The sequence below is a fragment of the Rutilus rutilus genome, assembly GCF_951802725.1.
Source record: "Rutilus rutilus genome assembly, chromosome: 6".
NCBI lineage: Eukaryota > Metazoa > Chordata > Actinopteri > Cypriniformes > Leuciscidae > Rutilus > Rutilus rutilus.
The window spans coordinates 45,473,820-45,494,179 of NC_140214.1; the positions used below are offsets into that span (position 1 = coordinate 45,473,820).

At 39.4% G+C, this 20,360-nt stretch overlaps 1 protein-coding gene across 1 annotated transcript in view; it reads left to right on the forward strand.

Annotated features, from left to right (window-relative positions):
- Window positions 1-20,360, forward strand: part of LOC311292518 (uncharacterized protein) — a 1,083,963-nt gene that overhangs the window by 812,708 nt on the left and 250,895 nt on the right. The window contains exon 11 of the mRNA XM_084412230.1: window positions 17,064-17,237. Within this exon, the coding sequence (XP_084268356.1) occupies window positions 17,064-17,237 (174 nt within the window). The remainder of the gene's footprint in view (window positions 1-17,063; window positions 17,238-20,360) is intronic.

Genomic DNA, 20,360 nt, shown 5'->3' on the forward strand with positions numbered 1-20,360 from the left:
CATTCCATTTGCTGGAGTAACTCTTTCTAGTGGAGGAAGCCCTAGCAAGATTCCACAGATCGGGCCTGGGATGGATTATCGTGCCCTCCGCCTGAGACAGAAGGTCCTTCCTCTCCAGAATCGGCCATGGCGAGCCGTCGAGGAGAGATATTATCTCCGAGAACCATACTCTGTTCGGCCAACGTTGCGCTATCAGTAAGAGGCAAGACCCTTGTTGGCGAACTCTGTCTAGCACTCCCGGGAGCAGAGAAACTGGAGGAAACGCATACAGGTGCATTTTGGGCCATGTGTGTGCCATCGCATCCAGACCCAGGGGGGCTAGGTGACTCAGAGAGAAATAGAGGGGACATTGCGCTGTCTGATGGGAGGCGAAGAGGTCCACCTCCGCTTTGTTAAATCTGGTCCAAATCTGTTTCACTACTTCCTGGTGGAGTTTCCATTCCCCCATCGGTAGTTTCTGTCTGGACAGTAAATCTGCTCCCACATTCAGATGCACTGGAATGTATACTGCCCTGAGTGACAGGAACTTGTCCTGGGGCCAGAGAAAAATCTGCCTTGCTTATTCTGTTCAGATTGCGTGAGCGCAGACCTCCCTGGTGATTTATATAAGAGTCAAGTCAAGTCATTTTCATTTATATAGCGCTTTTAACAATGTAGATTGTCTCAAAGCAGCTTTACAGAGATAAATGTATAATTTAACGTAAGATTGTTTTGGCTTTATAGCGGTTCTTTAATTAAGTTATTTTTCAGCTAAAGTTAGTTTTGATTGATTCGCTTCTGTCGCAACGATCATTTGTTTTTAAATTAGGGCCGCCAAGACGACACCATTCTCTCTACACAGACTTTAAACGCGAACCTGTGAGAAACGCTGATGGCGTTCAGATGCGCATTAAGAACGGGTTCCATAGTTATGTGCGTTTGAATATATGTGTGCAGGTTTGGAATTCCCTACAAACCAAACCTAAACAAATTACTGGTGTTTCCTTATAGTTTTGATTCAGAATTTTATTTTATTTTATCAATTCGGGGTAGATACGCAAATTGAGTTTTCCCGACGACGCGTTATCTGTAGAGTGGGAAAGGGATCCTCCATAGGGAGAGACTAGTTGGCACTTCAGCACTGCGTTGACATCGGATCCAGGCGAAGGTCCTTCATCAGATCTGGAAACGGCCTGGATCCGGCAGGCTGCGGGAAAACCTTGGGATAAACAAAGACACTAAAATTAGCGTAGATGCCATTCTTCTCATGATGTAACAAGTACATCAGGATTTATGGGAAGTGTTCTCGGTTCCAGCTGACCTAATCTATGCAGCCTAATATTGAATTATAGAAGTCTATAATGTATTATGTGAACGCTATGTCAAAGAGATGTGTCTTTAATCTAGATTTGAACTGACAGAGTGTGTCTGCTTCCCGGACAATGGTAGGAAGGCTGTTCCAAAGTTTTGGTGCTAAATAGGAAAAGGATCTACCGTCAGCAGTTGATTTTGATATTCTAGGTATTATCAACTGGCCGGAATTTTGAGATCGCAATAGACGTGAAGGAGTATAATGCGTTAAGAGCTCGCTCAAGTACTGCGGAGCTAAACCATTTAGTGCTTTGTAAGTAATCAGCAATATTTTAAAATTGATGCGATGTTTAATAGGGAGCCAGTGCAGTTTTGACAGAACCGGGCTAATATGCTCATACTTCCTGGTTCTGGTAAGAACTCGAGCTGCTGCGTTTTGAACTAGCTGTAGTTTGTTTATTAAGCGTGCAGGTCAACCACCCAGTAGAGAATTACAACATTTTGTCCAATAATTAGAATCTCTGTTTTTTCAGAATTTAGAAGTAGGAAATTACGAGTCATCCAATTTTTTATATCAGCTATGCATTCTGTTAATTTAGTGAATTGGTAAGTTTCGTTAGGTTTTGAAGAAATATAGAGCTGAGTATCGTCGGCATAACAGTGGAAGCTAATTCCATGTTTCCTAATGATATCTCCTAATGGTAGCATGTACAGAGTGAACAGCAGCGGTCCTAGTACTGAGCCCTGTGGTACGCCATACTGAACTTGTGATTGATAAGACATCTCTTCATTTACTGCTACAAACTGATAACGGTCAGATAAGTATGATTTAAACCATGCTAGTGCAATTCCACTAATGCCAACATAGTTTTCTAGTCTATTTAAAAGAATGTTGTGGTCAATGGTGTCAAACGCAGCACTAAGATCGAGTAACACTAATAGAGAGACACAACCACGATCGGATGATAAGAGCAAATCATTTGTTACTCTAACGAGAGCTGTCTCAGTACTATGGTATGGTCTAAATCCAGACTGAAAATCCTCGCAGATATCATTTCTTTCTAGAAAGGAACATAGTTGTGAAGATACTGCCTTTTCTAGTTTCTTTGACAGAAAAGGTAGATTCGAGATCGGCCTGTAATTGACTAATTCTGAAGGATCAAGTTGCATTTTTTTAACAAGCGGTTTAATCATAGCCAGCTTAAAGTTTTTTGGTACGTATCCTAGAGACAAAGAGGAATTAATGATATTAAGAAGAGGATCTATGACCTCTGGAAGCATCTCTTTCAGTAGCTTAGTCGGTATAGGGTCTAACATACATGTTGTAGATTTAGATGATTTAACGAGTTTAGTAAATTCTTCCTCTCCTATAGCAATGAATGAATCAAATTTTTCCTCAGGAAGACTACAATGCACTGCCTGATGCGATACTGTAGTAGACGGTTGCATAGTTATAATTTTATCCCTGATATTATCAATCTTATAAGTGAAGAAGTTCATAAAGTCATTACTGCTGTGCTGCTTGGAACCTTCTGTGTTTGAAGCTTTCTTTTTCGTTAGTTTAGCCACTGTTTCAAATAAATACCTAGGATTATGTTTATTTTCTTCTAATAGGTTTGAAAAATAAGCAGATCTAGCAGCTTTTAAAGCCTCTCTGTAAGCAATCGAGCTCTCTTTCCATGAAATGCGAAATACCTCTAATTTTGTTTTCTTCCAGTTGCGCTCCATTTTTCTGGCTGCTCTCTTAAGGGCCCGAGTGTGCTCGTTGTACCACGGTGTTGGATTATTTTCTTTAATCTTCTTTAAGCGCAAAGGAGCAACTGTGTCTAAAGTGCTGGAAAAGAGAGAGTTAAAAGTTTCTGTTGCAATATCAAGTTTTTCTAAGCTATCCGGGATGCTAAAATGATGAAACTGATCAGGAAGATTATTAATAAAGCAATCTTTAGTAGCAGAAGTGATAGGTCTAACATATTTGTAACACGGAGTCGGCTTTGCAGCCTTGGCTAAATGTAATTTACACGAGACTAGATAATGATCTGAGATGTCATCGCTCTGCTGCAGAATTTCAACGGCATCAACATCTATTCCATGTGATAATATTAGATCTAGAGTATGATTACGACGATGAGTAGGTCCTGACACGTGTTGTCTAACTCCAATTGAGTTTACAATGTCTTTAAATGCCAAACCCAATGCATCTTTTTCATTATCGATGTGTATATTAAAATCACCAACAATTAGTACTTTATCTGCAGCCAATACTAACTCTGATAGAAAGTCCGCAAATTCTTTGATAAAGTCTGTATGGTGCCCTGGTGGCCTGTATACAGTAGCCAGCACAAATCTCAAACGTGATTTATCATTTATACTATATATTTTTACATTAAGCACTAACACTTCAAAAGAATTATATTCGAAACTTGATTTCTTAGTGGTTTTGAAAATATTACTATAAATTACAGCAACACCACCCCCTTTGCGTTTAAGACGAGGTTCATGTTTATAACAGTAGTCTTGCGGGGTGGACTCATAAGTAATGTAATCGCTTGGTTTTAGCCAGGTTTCTGTCAAACACAGCACATCTAGGTTATTATCTGAAATCATATCATTAACAATGAGTGCTTTTGAAGTAAGCGATCGAATATTCAGCAACCCAAGCTTTAGCATTTGCTCATCTGTATTATAGCTGTTTTTTATTTGTTGAACATCAATTAAATTTTTAACCTTAGATAGGTTTAAACATTTTTTGGATTTCCAAAATCGGGGAACAGACACAGTCTCTATATGATGATAGCTAGGTGAAAGAGGCTCTATGTGATGGGATTTATCTGACCTGGGTGACGCGAGGCCGCTAGCAGACGGTTGGTTTAGCCAGTCTGTCTGCTTCCTGACCTGGTGCCCAATTTGTCATGTTTGAGCTCTAAGACTATGAGCCATATTACTAGATAGAAGAGCAGCACCATCCCAGGAGGGATGAATACCATCTCTTTTCAACAGGTCAGGTTTGCCCCAAAAACTTTTCCAATTGTCTATGAATTCTATATTATTACACGGACACCACTCAGACAGCCAGCGATTCAGTGAACACAATCTACTAACTATCTCATCACTCCTGCGAACAGGAAGGGGGCCAGAGCAAATTACAGTGCCTGACATCGTACTTGCAAGTTCACACACCTCTTTAATATTAATTTTGGTGATCTCCGACTGGCGGAGTCGAACATCATTAGTGCCGACATGAATAATGATCTTAGAGAATTTACGATTAGCATTAGCCAGCACTTTTAAATTTGCTTTGATGTCAGGCGCTCTGGCTCCCGGCAAACATGTGACTATGTTCGCTGGTGTCTCTATTTTCACGTTCCGTGTGATCGAATCACCAATTACTAGGGCACAATCAACAGAATTCTCATTGGGTGTTTCACTGAGCGGGGCAAATCGATTTGTTGTGGTAATCGGAACGGAAGAGTGTTTTTTTGATCCGCGACTAGAGCGATCCCTCACTGTCACCCATTTGCCCGGCTGCACAGGCTCTACTTCAGCTGGAACCGAATCATGTAAAGAGTTCACTATGCTAGGCGCATCCAAAATAGTATCTAAAGCTCTAGCACTCTTACTATCCTCAATTAAAGTTTGGATGCGTGTCTCTAATTCTGAAATCTTCTCTGTCAGCCTAACTGTCTCCTTACATTTATCACATATAAATCCTACATTGCCAACAGAGAAGTCTATGCTAAACATGTGACATGAAGTGCAGGTGACAATAACAGGACAAGACATTACTCACCGTGTTTGTTGACTGATTATTACTTACCTGAGCTTTTATGAACTCAAAGGCGCGAGCGCGCGAGAGAAAATAAATAAATAAAACAGCTGAGCGCACGGGTGGCGCGTTAACAGGCTAGCAGTAGCGAATTAGCGTGTTGTGTTAGTAGTAACGGAAGCTAGCGATGTCAATCTGAGATGTTGGGTAAGCTGTATTTAGTATAAACAACTACAAATTGTAGTAAATGATGGTTCAAAAAAAGAAATACGAGGCTAAGACGGAGCTTACAGCAACGAAGCAAACACACTCACAGCAGGCAGCGAGGCAGACAGGAGCAATCGATCCGAGTCCGAGCAATCGATAAGAGACTGCCGCTGTGTTGTCCACCCGCACTAGGACATGACAACCTCTCAACTGAAGGAGAAAATATTTCAGCCTCTTTGCTTATGTATCTTGGCCTAGCCTGACTTTGCTCATGGTCTGCCGAATGGTCTCGATTCGAGCGGGAGACAGTTGTGCCTGCCTCGTGATCGAATCCCAAACGATCCTGAGATAAGTCGTTCTCTGGGCAGGAGAAAGAACACTTTTCTTGGTGTTGAGTCTCAACCCTAGAGAAACTAGATGAGCCAACACGATGTCTCTGTGTTGAAGCGCCAACTCTTGTGATTGTGCTAGTATTAACCAATTGTCGATGTAATTCAAAATGCGAATGCCCTGAGTCGTAATGGGGCCAGTGCTGCATCCATGCATTTTGTGTATGTGCGGGGTGACAAGTCTAGGCCGAATGGAAGAACCCGAAATTGGTACGCTTCGCCCCCGAAAGTGAACCTCAGGAACTTCCTGTGTTGTGGCAATATTTCTATGTGAAAATACGCGTCCTTCAGATTGATCGTGATGAACCAATCGTGATGTTGAATTTGCAACATGACCGTCTTGACTGTTAACATCTTGAACTTGAGCACTTTGACTGTACGGTTTAAGCCTCGAAGAGCTAAGATTGGACGCAACCCCCCATCCTTCTTGGGAACCAGGAAGTATCTGCTGTAATACAAACAAATACTCAACCTGGCAAAGACTGAGCTTCTCATCCTCCCTGCCAATCCGTCTATACAACACGACTTCACCATCCAGCTAGAGTCATCATCAATCACCCCATCAAGGTCGGTCAGAAATCTCGGAGTAACGCTTGATGACCAGCTGTCCTTCACAGATCACATTTCAAAGACAGCTCGATCATGCAGGTTTGCACTGCACAACATCAGGAAGATCAGGCCTTTCCTAACTGAGAATGCAACACAACTTCTCGTCCAGGCCCTGGTCATCTCTAGGCTTGACTACTGTAATGCTCTTTTGGCCGGACTTCCAGCATGTGCAACAAAACCTCTACAGATGATCCAAAATGCTGCAGCTCGTCTTGTCTTCAACGAGCCCAAGAGGGCCCACATCACTCCTCTGTTCATCTCTCTGCACTGGCTACCTCTCGCTGCTCGCATCAAATTCAAGGCATTGACGCTTGCTTACAGATCTATCACAGGCTCAGCTCCCTACTATTTTCACTCACTCTTACGAGTCTACATCCCTACCAGACGCCTACGATCGATCAACGAGCGACGTCTCGTGGTTCCATCACAGAGAGCCACAAAATCACTTTCCAGAACATTCTCATTCACAGCTCCATGCTGGTGGAACGCTCTCCCCGGCCTCATCCGGAATGCAGAATCACTGGCAACATTCAAAAAACAGCTGAAAACCCATCTCTTCCGTGAGCACTTAACCTCATAAAAAAATAAAAAATAAAAATAAAAAAAAAATTCCTTTGAATCATCACTTATCAGACTTATGCTACTCTGAATAATGCCTGAACTTTGTATTCTGAGCACTTCTTGCGTTGTTGTTGTTTTTGCCTCTTCATGATGGCTCGCTTTATTTAGTCCTAATTTGTAAGTCGCTTTGGATAAAAGCGTCTGCTAAATGACTAAATGTAAATGTATTTCATAAAAACAACGTTACAGTCAGGCGAAGTATGAAAGACAACATTTTGTTGACTAGATTTGGGTACAGTTTTTACTGTAGAATATACTGTCACATCAAATAAGCTTTTCTGCTCATATATATAAAATACTATTTTGTCAAAAATAAAGTCATAGACTAAGATGTTCCAATGTTGGCTATATTCAAACTAATGAATACAAATGATAAAATGTAGGCCTATAATCTTTTTTTTTTTTTTTTTTTACAAAGAAAGAGTACTTTTTTGCAGAAATATTGCTGAAATTGTAATTATTGTTGTAATTGTAACCTTTTTAATAAAATAGCAAAACATATTTACAAGATAGATGTAAGCAAAATCTTAAATGGTCAATATAAGTCTTCTTCTAAATATATATTTTGTCCTTGCATTGTGGCTCAGTCAGTGTCACACCTGAATGAATGGCTAATAATGCAGAGTCATTATGCAGAGTGGGTGGGACTAAGGTGTAAACTACTCCTCCCCCTCGCATATTGGCTTTCCAAGCAAAACCTGTTTTACACCATTTAAATCAATGTATTTTTTTTGTGAACGATAAAGCAAGACTATTTTCACATAATTTTGAAGCTAGAACTCGAAGAGAAAACATCCATTAGTCAAAAGTCTTGTGGGCACATATTTTGTATGAGTTTTGTGGTCTTATTTCAGCAACTTTCATTTTTATTTTTTTAAATAACCACGCATAAACATTATTCTCTTAAAAATACAAACATCTACATACATGTTGCTCGCATATTATGGTAGGCCTGTTTGTGCTATATAGAGTGAATTTACACCTTTGCCATTAACATGTTTATAAATAACTGAAAAAAGCACAAATGTCAGAGCATGTCAGAACATCTCAAGGGCCCCAAAAACAGCTTGGTCCCCAGAGGGTTAACTCCGTTTTCTACTCTAATTTGTTATTGAAATATAAATATGTACACAGTTGCTGTCATTTTCATGACAGATATTTAAAACATAGGCTACATTAAATAATCAAGATATCAATCATTAACATGTTAAGTAAAATATATTATATAGGCTAATATAGTGCATTTATTTAGTGCAAGAGTTCATTTAGGAACCAACAAGCTGTGGGCACTGAATGACTTGTCTGAGGTAAATATAATGCTATGTGACAAACTAAGACAAACTAAGATGTTTTATTGGCGTCTTTCCGCTGCTGAAACACTGATTGATTGATTACACAAGTTATGATGCCTTTCAGTAAGTATACTGTATCTTTTAACATACCTTCAGGTGTCCATTCATGTTTATTCTGTAACTGAGGAAGAGAATCGCGTTTACTTGCGCTCCGTGCTGCCGCTTTAAATGTACAGTGATCTGTCACGCCACATCAAAGAGCGCCAAAACGGCATTTATTGTTTGAATTCGTGATCAAATAGACAGAATTTGAAAGATTACACCTTGCTTATTATCGAAAGCAACAAAATACGGAGCTTGCTATTATAGGGTGTTAATGGTGGTTCGGCTATAACGCTGTATTCGTTGTGTACACATAAGACATGAGGTCCATTGGGGCTGGGCCGGGGCAGCAGGGGGCGGGGTGTCCTCGGTACGCCATGAGAGTATCGCGATACGTATCGTTGGTGGTGGGGCGGTTAGATGTTGTATGCGCCCTGTCCTGCGGGGGGCTACCCCCACCAGACTGGGCGCCAGACCATCAGGACTTCCTTTTCTTGTTAATAATAGTCCTGAGTGCGGCGAGGAAGAAACTGAACAAACGCTTCTTTGTGTTTTTTAACTTCCCTAAATCTTCTCTAAGTCCTTCAACAGGTCAGCCTGGTACGCCTGTAAAACTGCCATAGTGCGCAGGGCAGCACCAGCCTGACCTGCAGCTTGATAAGCTTTACCCACGAGCGCTGAAGTTGTTCTACATGGCTTCGTGGGGAGGGTAGGTCTCTTTAACGAAGATGCCGACCCAGGCGAGAAATAGCCTGCGAGTGTCTCTTCAACCTGCGGCATCTCCGTATCCCCCGCGACTTCGCACCCACAATAGTCGAAAAAGTCGACGTTGAGGGCACAAAGACACCGGAAGTATATGGTTTACTCCATGACTTTGATAGTTTGTCATGGAGGTCCTCGAAAAAGGGGAGAGACTGATGTTTTGGTCCCTCCCCCCTGCCACCGGACAGAAACCTATCCTCTAGCTTAGATTGTTTGGGGGTCTCTTGTTCGCGTGGCCAGTCAAGCTGTAACCTGGCCACCACGCGAGTAACTACCTCGAGCAATTCTGCGACAGATTTACTTTCGCGGGAGGAACGCTCAAAGGGTAGGCTGCTCGAAGTTTTCGCACTTCGAGATCATGTGAGGAAACATGTGGATCTGGTGACTGAGCAAGCGATAGGAATGGAGCCGTCTCTTGCTCGTCAGCCAGATCCATGCGGGAGCCCCAGTATGGTAATGTGGGTGTGGATTGGAAGTAGCTAAGGCGAGCATGCAGCATTTTAACTGTGAGCAGCTCACAATGCTCGCACTCGCCCTGCTCCAACGCAAGAGCCGCGTGCTCCTCCCCCAAACAAAACAGTAATTGTGTGTATCCTTTTCTGCCATAGGACGAGAACACGGAGGAACACAAGGTTTACGGTTTTGTTGACTCATTTTTTTTTTTACTTATAAACTTTTTTTGTTGGCGTAAAGAGAAAATTCGATTTCTGCACACTGCCTGACAAAACTAACTCCTAGCAAAGATCTGTAGCAGATATAGAGAGATAGAGAGAGAGTTGATGCACACATGCACAGTATGGCCTCTGAAGACAAAAGACCTGACGATGCACCTGTGGCTCATCTATGTCTTGTATCGCGGTTGAGCACCGATGACGTCATCGACCGAGGCTACATTACCTCCGGGTCAATTCTATTGACGTGTTCACACACAATATTCATAGCTGGTCACGATTTAAGACATTCCCAATGCGCTAAGCAGCGGAGCATCGATTGTAGCTTTTGAAAGGGAACAGCAGCGCCTGATCACACAGCACTCACTCTCATTCTCCATCTTCATTAGTTTATGATCTCTGTCAGTGATATCTAATACTTTGTTAGACAGGACTGTTAAACAAAGAAAGTAAATGGTATGCGAAAAAGTAAAGCGTTGCTTTTATATAATTTGTAACAGAAAAGGCAAACAATCAGGCTAAAATACTTTCTCATTTACCGTCAACATTCAGCAAATGCGCATCTACATCATTTAAACAAATCTCTGAATATCTAATAAACATTTAATATAAGAAACCTTGCAGATTTAATGGAATCCAGCTGTGATATCTTGTTAAGTGTGCATTTGTAGCCTGCATAAACGTGTTACGGCGAGTGACGGTCGGTCCGTGAGAAGTGAGTGAATGCGAACAGAAGATCAGCTTCACAAGAGACGTGATCGAAAAACTTCAAATCCTTCATTTTAAAATATGCTGTGCTATATCCAGTTGCCCACTGTGTCATATTCATATCGTTTTCACTGTGTGCTGTGTGTAATATTAGCATTACCTTGTCTTTATTTGAAAAAATATAATTACCAGTGCGCACAAAATTACCAGATTACTGAGTGCCGTTACAGTGTTTACTTCCTTTTTATTCACATATTCATATATTTTTTAACAATTATTTTATTGGTGAAAAATACTGTAATAGGACTGCAGATTCAAGAAGTTGCCATCTAAAGTATAAGCATGTTTATTTTAAAGATTCGTTTTCTAATTTATTTATAATTTATAAAATATTGATTAAATTAAATATAAAGTATATAATAAAAATATCGGCCATCGGCCATCCTGCTCTAAGATATCGGCATAAAAAAAAAAAAAAAACAATATCGGTCGACCACTAATCGTCATCTATCGAAAGTGTGTTCTGTTAATCAGTGTTATCTGTGTTTGTATTTAAGTTCCATTCTGTTCAGTCAGTCCTTTGTCCGATCTCCGTCGGATTTAGTGTGTGTGAACCATGTCACACGTATTTAGTGTGTGTTCTGCCCGTCTTCTATGTACCTGTATTATTTATATTGTTGAGTAAAAGTTTGCATTGGAACTTTTGATTCTCCTTCATCTTCTGCCTGCACCACACCATGACAGAAGATTGGCCCGCCCAAAATGGACGATAGGGCAAGAATGATCGTCCTGGCTCAGGAGAGATCTATCTTGCCGCCACCAGCGCTCTGGACAACGAAACCCTAAGGATCCTGTTCTGGATCGGGAACTTTCCATCACCATAGCAACCTCCCAGACACCACAGGATTGGACTGGAAAGAGACCGTCAATAGGTGTCTGGAGAGCGTCGCGCCCCGATTCAGAACACAGCCTGACCCAAGGCTTCTTCACGTCATGCCTGTCGAGCCCTCAGCCAAGATGGCTGCCGCCTCACCGCCTGAGCCTTAAGTGAGGTGAGCCCACGGGTTCACACTCCAACCTCCGCGACCAGGACTCCACCTCAACCTGTCAGTCCATCAGCTCAACCTTGGCTCCTACCTCCCTCAGCTCCACCGTGGCCCATCAGTCCACTAGCTCTGCCGGGCTCCCTTGTCCCCCCAGCTCCACGTTGGTCATTCTTTGCCCTGCCCTCGCCTCGACACTACACTCCTCTGGCTTCGCCTCTTCCCTTCCTCCCTCTGGCTCCGTTGGGAGCTCCCCATTAATGTAATATGCAGATCGAGAGATTTACAAATAAACATTTATCAAAAGCCTGTTGTATCATATTTGATGTTTTTTCTACAAAAAAGTTTACTTTTTTATCAAGTTCAAAATCTTTTTTTTATATATTTTTTCTAATTGAGCAAATAAGTAAAATAACTATAAACTGAATTTCAGTAATTGTTTTTTACTATCTTTAAATTAATGATATATCACCTATTGATCACCCTGCTTTCTAAGATATCGGCATCAGCCATCGGTTAAACTTAATCTTGAAATATTAAAAACAAATACAATTTCTTAGGTTTAAGTAATCTTAGCTTTACTTAAATCATTAAAGATTTTATATCAAAAAGACATGTACATATGAATGAAGGCATTTTTAGAATTATAGTCAAAGGCCTTTAACTTGCCATAAAAGTGTGAACTGTCTCATCTAATAGTGTCAGTGCAGTCAAGTCAATAATATTGTTGAATATTAATTGTCTCCAACTAAGGAAGCCAGAGGCAATAGTGGCAAAAACCCAAACTCCATCAGGTGACAGAAAAAGAGAAGAAATCCTATAGCTATAAATCTCAACATAAATATTTTTTTTCAGACATGCTTCATTTTATCTAGGAAATTTGTCACTGAATAAAAAATACTAATCTACTGGAAATAGTTTTTGAAGATGAATGCTGTTTGTATGCATTGCATGGTGTTTATGTAAAAAAGAATAATGGAAAATGTATTTAATATTTGTATATATAAAATGTATTGTATGTGTTCCATCTAATTCTGTGTTGTGATTTATTGTAGGTTAAATGATTGTAACTTAACAGACAAAAGCTGTTCAGCTCTGGCTGCAGTTCTTGGATCAGACACCAATCTGAAAGAGCTGAATATGAACAATAATAATCTGCAGGATTCAGGAGTGAAGCTGCTCTGCACTGGACTGAAGAATATAAAGTGTAAATTGGAGATACTGAGGTAAGTTGAGCCACAGGATTCACATGACTAAAGAAAGGTGCAATGACAGGATGATCCCAGAGGCTAAAAGTTATGAAAAAAATAGTTATTTGTTTAATATAATTAAGTTTGTCTTTGTTCTATTGTTGTTGTGTTTTCCATTCAAAATAATAATGAGCCACAAACTAAGCAATCCAAAGATATTTTATTTATTTGTTACAATGTGCGTATAGCATATCATTCTTCTTATCGATTTTGTTAATAAAAGTCCGATGTTTAATATAAGTGAATTTATCATTGTACTATTTTATTATTGATGTATTTTCATTAATACTAACGAACCACAAACTAAGCATTTATTTTAAATTTAGAGGAAAATCCAAACACCTTCCTTTATCAGTGTTACAAGGGGGGAATCCTATGCCATATGTCCTATTTGTTTTGTTGATAAAAGTTTGATGTTCAATATAAGCAAGTTTGTCATTGTGCCATTTTATTGTTGTTGTGTCTTTTTCACTGAGTAATACTGAAGTGACATTAAGCATTCATTTTGTGCTGCATTCATTTGGTGCTGCACTGTAATGCAAATAATTGCAGGGGATTATATTTAGTGGATAAAGTATTTTCTATATACAGTGAGGAAAATAAGTATTTGAACTGATATTTTGCAAGTTCTCCCACTTGGAAATCATGGAGGGGTCTGAAATTGTCATCGTAGGTGCATGTCCACTGTGAAAGACATAATCTAAAAAAAAAATCCAGAAATCACAATATATGATTTTTTAACTATTTATTTGTATGATACAGCTGCAAATAAGTATTTGAACACCTGTCTATCAGCTAGAATTCTGACCCTCAAAGACCTGTTAGTCTGCCTTTAAAATGTCCACCTCCACTCCATTTATTATCCTAAATTAGATGCACCTGTTTGAGGTCGTTAGCTGCATAAAGACACCTGTCCACCCCATACAATCAGTAAGAATCCAACTACTAACATGGCCAAGACCAAAGAGCTGTCCAAAGACACTAGAGACAAAATTGTACACCTCCACAAGGCTGGAAAGTGCTACGGGGAAATTGCCAAGCAGCTCGGTGAAAAAAGGTCCACTGTTGGAGCAATCATTAGAAAATGAAAGAAGCTAAACATGACTGTCAATCTCCCTCGTACTGGGGATCCATGCAAGATCTCACCTCGTGGGGTCTCAATGATCCTAAGAAAGGTGAGAAATCAGCCCAGAACTACACGGGAGGAGCTGGTCAATGACCTGAAAAGAGCTGGGACCACCGTTTCCAAGGTTACTGTTGGTAATACACTAAGACGTCATGGTTTGAAATCATGCATGGCACGGAAGGTTCCCCTGCTTAAACCAGCACATGTCAAGGCCCGTCTTAAGTTTGCCAATGACCATTTGCATGATCTAGAGGAGTCATGGGAGAAAGTCATGTGGTCAGATGAGACCAAAATAGAACTTTTTGGTCATAATTCCACTAAACGTGTTTGGAGGAAGAAGAATGATGAGTACCATCCCAAGAACACCATCCCTACTGTGAAGCATGGGGGTGGTAGCATCATGCTTTGGGGGTGTTTTTCTGCACATGGGACAGGGCGACTGCACTGTATTAAGGAGAGGATGACCGGGGCCATGTATTGCGAGATTTTGGGGAACAACCTCCTTCCCTCAGTTAGAGCATTGAAGATGGGTCGAGGCTGGGTCTTCCAACATGACAATGACTCGAAGCACACAGCCAGGATAACCAAGGAGTGGCTCTGTAAGAAGCATATCAAGGTTCTGGCGTGGCCTAGCCAGTCTCCAGACCTAAACCCAATAGAGAATCTTTGGAGGGAGCTCAAACTCCGTGTTTCTCAGCGATAGCCCAGAAACCTGACTGATCTAGAGAATATCTGTGTGGAGGAGTGGGCCAAAATCCCTCCTGCAGTGTGTGCAAACCTGGTGAAAAACTACAGGAAACGTTTGACCTCTGTAATTGTAAACAAAGGCTACTGTACCAAATATTAACATTTTCTCAGGTGTTCAAATACTTATTTGCAGCTGTATCATACAAATAAATAGTTAAAAAATCATACATTGTGATTTCTGGATTTTGTTTTTTAGATTATGTCTCTCACAGTGGACATGCACCTACGATGACAATTTCAGACCCCACCATGATTTCTAAGTGGGAGAACTTGCAAAATAGCAGGGTGTTCAAATACTAATTTTCCTCACTGTATATATACTACTTATAAGTAAACACTTAAATTGTGCTGTTTTTGTTTATAGTAATTTATAATTTAGTGATATAATCGTTATTTGCATACCTAGTGTTGAGTCAGAATTCAGATGATTCTGTTAGAGCTGGTAAACCTGCCACAGAAAGGAGGGTGAGATCTGGTAGAATTCACTTATCTTAAGATTGTATATAACAGTATTAATGTATTTTAGTGCTTTTGAGGAAGCTGTGTATCTTTGATTCTGCTTTCAGCTTTGCAGCTAGTCTCGACTAAACACTTCCTGTAGTTTATGAGTATTTTACACCACTGTGAAGGTATTTTGGTCCATTTGTCTCACTCATCCTTGCAAAGCTGCTTCAGCTCAGTGACATTTGCAGGCTTTCCAGCATGAGCTGTGTTTCAAGTCCTTCCACAGCATTTTAATGGAATTGAAGTCTGGACTTTATTGGGTCATTCCCAAACTTTAATTTTCGAATTTTCCGATTTTGTGGATCATTCAGATCATAGACTTTCAGAGCTGTACAGTTTTAGATTTCTGTCAGGACCACTACCGTCAAATATGATTGACAATTAGCATACAGTTTGGATTGGCAGTATGCTTCCGTTCTGGGCGAGAACTCCCTGCGCATCCATGCAGCCTAGCATGGATAAGAGCAGGGAAAGCAGCAATAACCCCCCTTAGGGTAAACAGAACAGAACCAACATGAAAGTTTGCAAATATAAGTAATTCAAGATTTTAAAGTACAACATTATTTGATAATTTATTCTGATTCAAGGGGAATCAGAATGCCAAATCCTGACTGATGAGAGGTGGAGCTGGGGATGGAGGAGGGTAATTAGCCAAGTCAAGTCAAGTCAAGTCAAGTCAAGTCAAGTATATTTGTATAGCACTTTTCACAATACAGATTGTATCAAAGCAGCTTCACAGTGTTCAATTAAAATAATACAACAAGGTTTGTTTCTAGTGGAATTTATTGATTGATAAAATTAAATTAAATATCCCCAAAATATCCCCAACTGAGCAAGCCAAAGGCAACAGTAGCAAGGAACCGAAAAACTCCATCAAGTGACCTAATGGTGTCCTAAAACTCCATCAGGTGACCTAATGGAGAAAAAAAAAACCTTGGGAGAACCCAGGCTCAGTCGGGGGCCAGTTCTCCTCTGGCGTTTACGAACTAGAGGCCGGATTGTAGTTTGAACTGTAAGATTACAAATATTATATGAATGCCTGGCTGAAGAGATGCGACTTTAATCTAGTTTTAATCTGGGAGAGCGAGTCTGAGCAACGAACAGTATCAGGAAGACTATTCCAGAGTTTTGGAGCTAAATGTGAAAATGCTCTCCCTCCTTTGGTGGTTCTGGATATCCTAGGTATGAACAAAAGCCTTGAATTTAGTGATCTTAAAGAGCGCGATGGATTATAGGGCGATAGAAGATCCATTAAATAGACTGGAGCTAAGCCGTTTAGGGCTTTATAAGTCAGTAGCAATACCTTGTAATTAATACGGAACTTTATAGGTAACCAATGCAGTGATGATAAAATCGGTGTTATATGATCATATTTTCTTGATCTAGTAAGAACTCTAGCAGCGGCATTTTGGACTAACTGTAGCTTGTTTATTGAGGATGCAGGACAACCAGCTAATAAAGCATTACAGTAATCTAGTCTCGAGGTCATGAATGCATGAACTAACTTTTCGGCATCAGAAACTGATAGCATATTACGTAGCTTAGCAATGTTTCTAAGGTGGAAAAAGGCCTTTTTTGTAACATATGAAATGATTTTCAAAAGACAGGTTGCAATCGAGTATAACACCCATTAGCTCCTGAGCTAATACTAATACTGAAAGAGCTTATATATGTATACAGTGATAGGCGTCGTATCCTATAGGTAGATGTGGATCAGCTGAGGGTCAGCTGATGCGAGCTTGACTAATGTGACCTGCCAGAACTAACGCTACGCTAGATAATTGCAATTTTGAAAGGGATGTTGACGTCTAACATATTAAAGTTCTCTGAGCCTTTTGTTTGCCTCCATATTAAATTGTCAGTTTTTGCAGCTGACCTTAAATACATTTGTACAAAGAATAAAATAAAATTTAGTTTAAGGATTTATATTGTTCAGGTTTAACTGATTAATCAGCTGAATGTTTTCCTCTCTGTTCTAGACTCTCTAACTGCAGTGTGACAGAAGAAGGTTATAAAGCTCTGGCTTCAGCTCTGAGATCAAACCCTTCACACCTGATAGAGCTGGATCTCACAGGAAATGATCCTGGACAATCAGGAGTGAAGCAGCTCAATGATTTACTACAGGATCCACACTGTCAACTGAAGACACTGAGGTGAGACGGGATCTAATAATTAACTAAATTAGCTATATGCAGGCAAAATATTCATAACAAATATATTATTTTAGTTATATAATAAGCTGGACAATTTGTTGCATCAAAATGATCAAGATCAGATCAGATGCTGCAGGTTCTGTCATGATGATGATAATCGTCAACACAGTTTAGTTGTGATACGAGCTACAGGTCAAATAGACATTATGGCTCAGTGTATGTGCTGCTATTCTGGAGTATACCTTGATAATTAATATGCATAATTTTGTTTTGTTTTCCATCAAGCCCAAATTCACTGCATCTTTCAACAGCAGGTATATGAGTCTCCAGATGTTCACAAACATGCAGTTTCACAAGCCAGTTTTCTCTGTGCTGACGTTTCTCACTCCTCTTGCTTAAAATACAGAAATATCTTAATTTCACACTCTGTATTCATACTGAAAATCATGATCTAGTGAACTTTTGGCCTTCTGCTCTGTGAGACGTTTCTGTTCTTATGAATTTGCTTTTCGACTGAGTGTCGCTCTAGTTTATTTTAAATAACCCTGACTATTAGACTATAAGTTGACTGAACACTAGTAATGGGTGTGAAACAGTGAATCATTTTGTGAATAAATAGTTTTAATTGATTCAAAGCTTTGAAAAAAAAAAAGAAAGACTTGACTAAGAAATATGAACAACACCAACAGCAGTTACAGGGGACAAAGCTAGAAAGAAGACAATGGTAACATGAGGGCTATCCCTACTGGGTAACCCTTTATTTTACAGTCCCCTAATTACTAGGTATTTACCTAGTAAATACATGGTAAGTTATAGTTGGTTATTGGTAATTACCACAGGTAACAAGTATGTAAATGCAGAGAAACTACAAACTAATTACTAGGTATTTACCTGGTAAATACATGGTAAGTTATAGTTGGTTATTGGTAATTACCACAGGTAACAAGTATGTAAATGCAGAGAAACTACAAACTAACTACTAAGTATTTACCTGGTAAGCATATGGTAAATTATAGTATTTTAGTGTGTAATTACTTAAGGTGATTAGTATGCAATTACAGAGAAACTACCAGGGAAAAAAACACCACTGTTAAATATCAACTCAACAAAGTACTGTGTACTTGTTACCTGTTTAGGTTGGTAATAACTCTGATTTAATTGTGTACTTCCTCAGAATGTAGGCAGACTATTTTTAGAAACACCTCCAGTATTACCCATCAATTCAAGTTAGGTTTGTAGTTATCCTAGGGTTATGTTGGTAACAGTCCATGTTTATTTATTACTATCTTGAAATTAAGACGGTAGTTTCCAATAAATTACCTTGTCTTACATAGTTGTTCATTGCTACACCCATTTATTGAGGGTTTATCAAATAATTTACCTTACACTTACCTGGTAACTACCCCGCAGGAACAGTTTTCCCTAATGTCATGGCACATCTTAAATACTGGGTATGTTCTTGCAAATGCAAATCACACTTTTTTACCTCATATGTCCTGCAACGTTACCAAGGAAAACATGACAATTTACTCAGTAAGTAAAGTGAAGCTGTACTGTAAAATGAAGCCTTTTTATTTCCATGGAATTACTGGGATCTTACCCTATAATCTGTTATAGCTACGTAACTGTACCTTTTACAGATTATAGGGTAAGATCCTAGTAATTCCATGGAAATAAAAAGGCTTCCTTTTACAGTACAGTTTCACTTTACTTACTGAGAATGTTCAACGTGATCTCATGAGAACGTGTGTATTTTTGCGTAAAGTGTAATTCTACCATACGTACATTTACTTACGTTTTATACACACAGAAACGTTTAGTATTTACAGCACTAAAACGTAAAATGTTTGCATTAACAGCACAAAAACATAAATTATTTACGTATGAACAACTCTATACCGACGTATTTGTACGCATTCTTATTTATGCATATTAAATTCGTGGCATTAATGTTTTGACTCTATTGCATTCAAATGTCTTATCAATTACGTTTTCAGTCGCATTTATGCAGTTTACTAAAGAAATAGACTAATAACATTTCGCTCTGTTCGTGCCTTCTGCTGCAAACTCGTTTCGGAGGATTAGCATACATGCAGTTAAACAAGAATACACTTTAAAACCTTAAAAGTACCTTATTTAATCGTTTAACCATTTTAATATTTAGTTTATTTACAGTGAGACACAAAATGCGTTTTTTCCAATAGAACAATAATACACCAAAACCCAACATAAATTCACAAAAGACATCAATTTTATTATAGCCTACTTGATATAATCCAAATCTTTAGAATCCATATGTTTGCAAGAAAGAGATCCAAATTCAGCCCTTTATCCAGTGTGTGATCTTCATCTTCATCTCCATTCCACAGGCTTTAACAACAGCGCAGTCTGTAACTGTCAAATCCCGCGGACGAGCGCTCGTTGATGAATTCAAATTCAAAAATTGCGCCCTCAAGAAGCGTTACGACATGTTTTACGGCAGTGATATCAAACGCTCATTGGCTCTCGCCTGTTCGTCTATGTTCGTCACAGATTGCGACATGTCGTATTTCAGTCGGTAAACTATATTTGAAATGGAGAAGCGCGCGCGCCTTCACACAGAGCGAGCGAAGCCGGATTAACATTTTCATGGATTAATCATTTAAATTCTGCTCTGTAAATTACCTCATTCAAAATTATTATATACTGAAAGAGAGGACTGTGACTGCAACACATCGTCATGTGAACGACTTTTGGTACCGGTTTTGACATTTTCGCAATAAATAAATTATTGTGATTACACGTATGTTGTTTTTCTTCATAACTGTAGCCTATGTAGTTTTCTATCTTTGAAAATTACGTGTTAATACTACGTATTAACAATGAGACCAGGCTGGAATGTTTTAGTTAAGTTGCAGAACACACGGTAAAAGTTTGTGATTTCAAAAATGTTTAAGCAGTAGCAAAGGATGTGGTAAGAGTCTGGTAATACCATGGAAATAAACAAGGCTTCCTTTTACAGTACAGCTGCACTTTACTTACTGAGTAAATTGTCATGTTTTCCTTGGTAACGTTGCAGGACATATGAGGTAAAATAAAAAAAAGATGTGACTATGGAAAAGGGAATGATATGGTACAATTCCG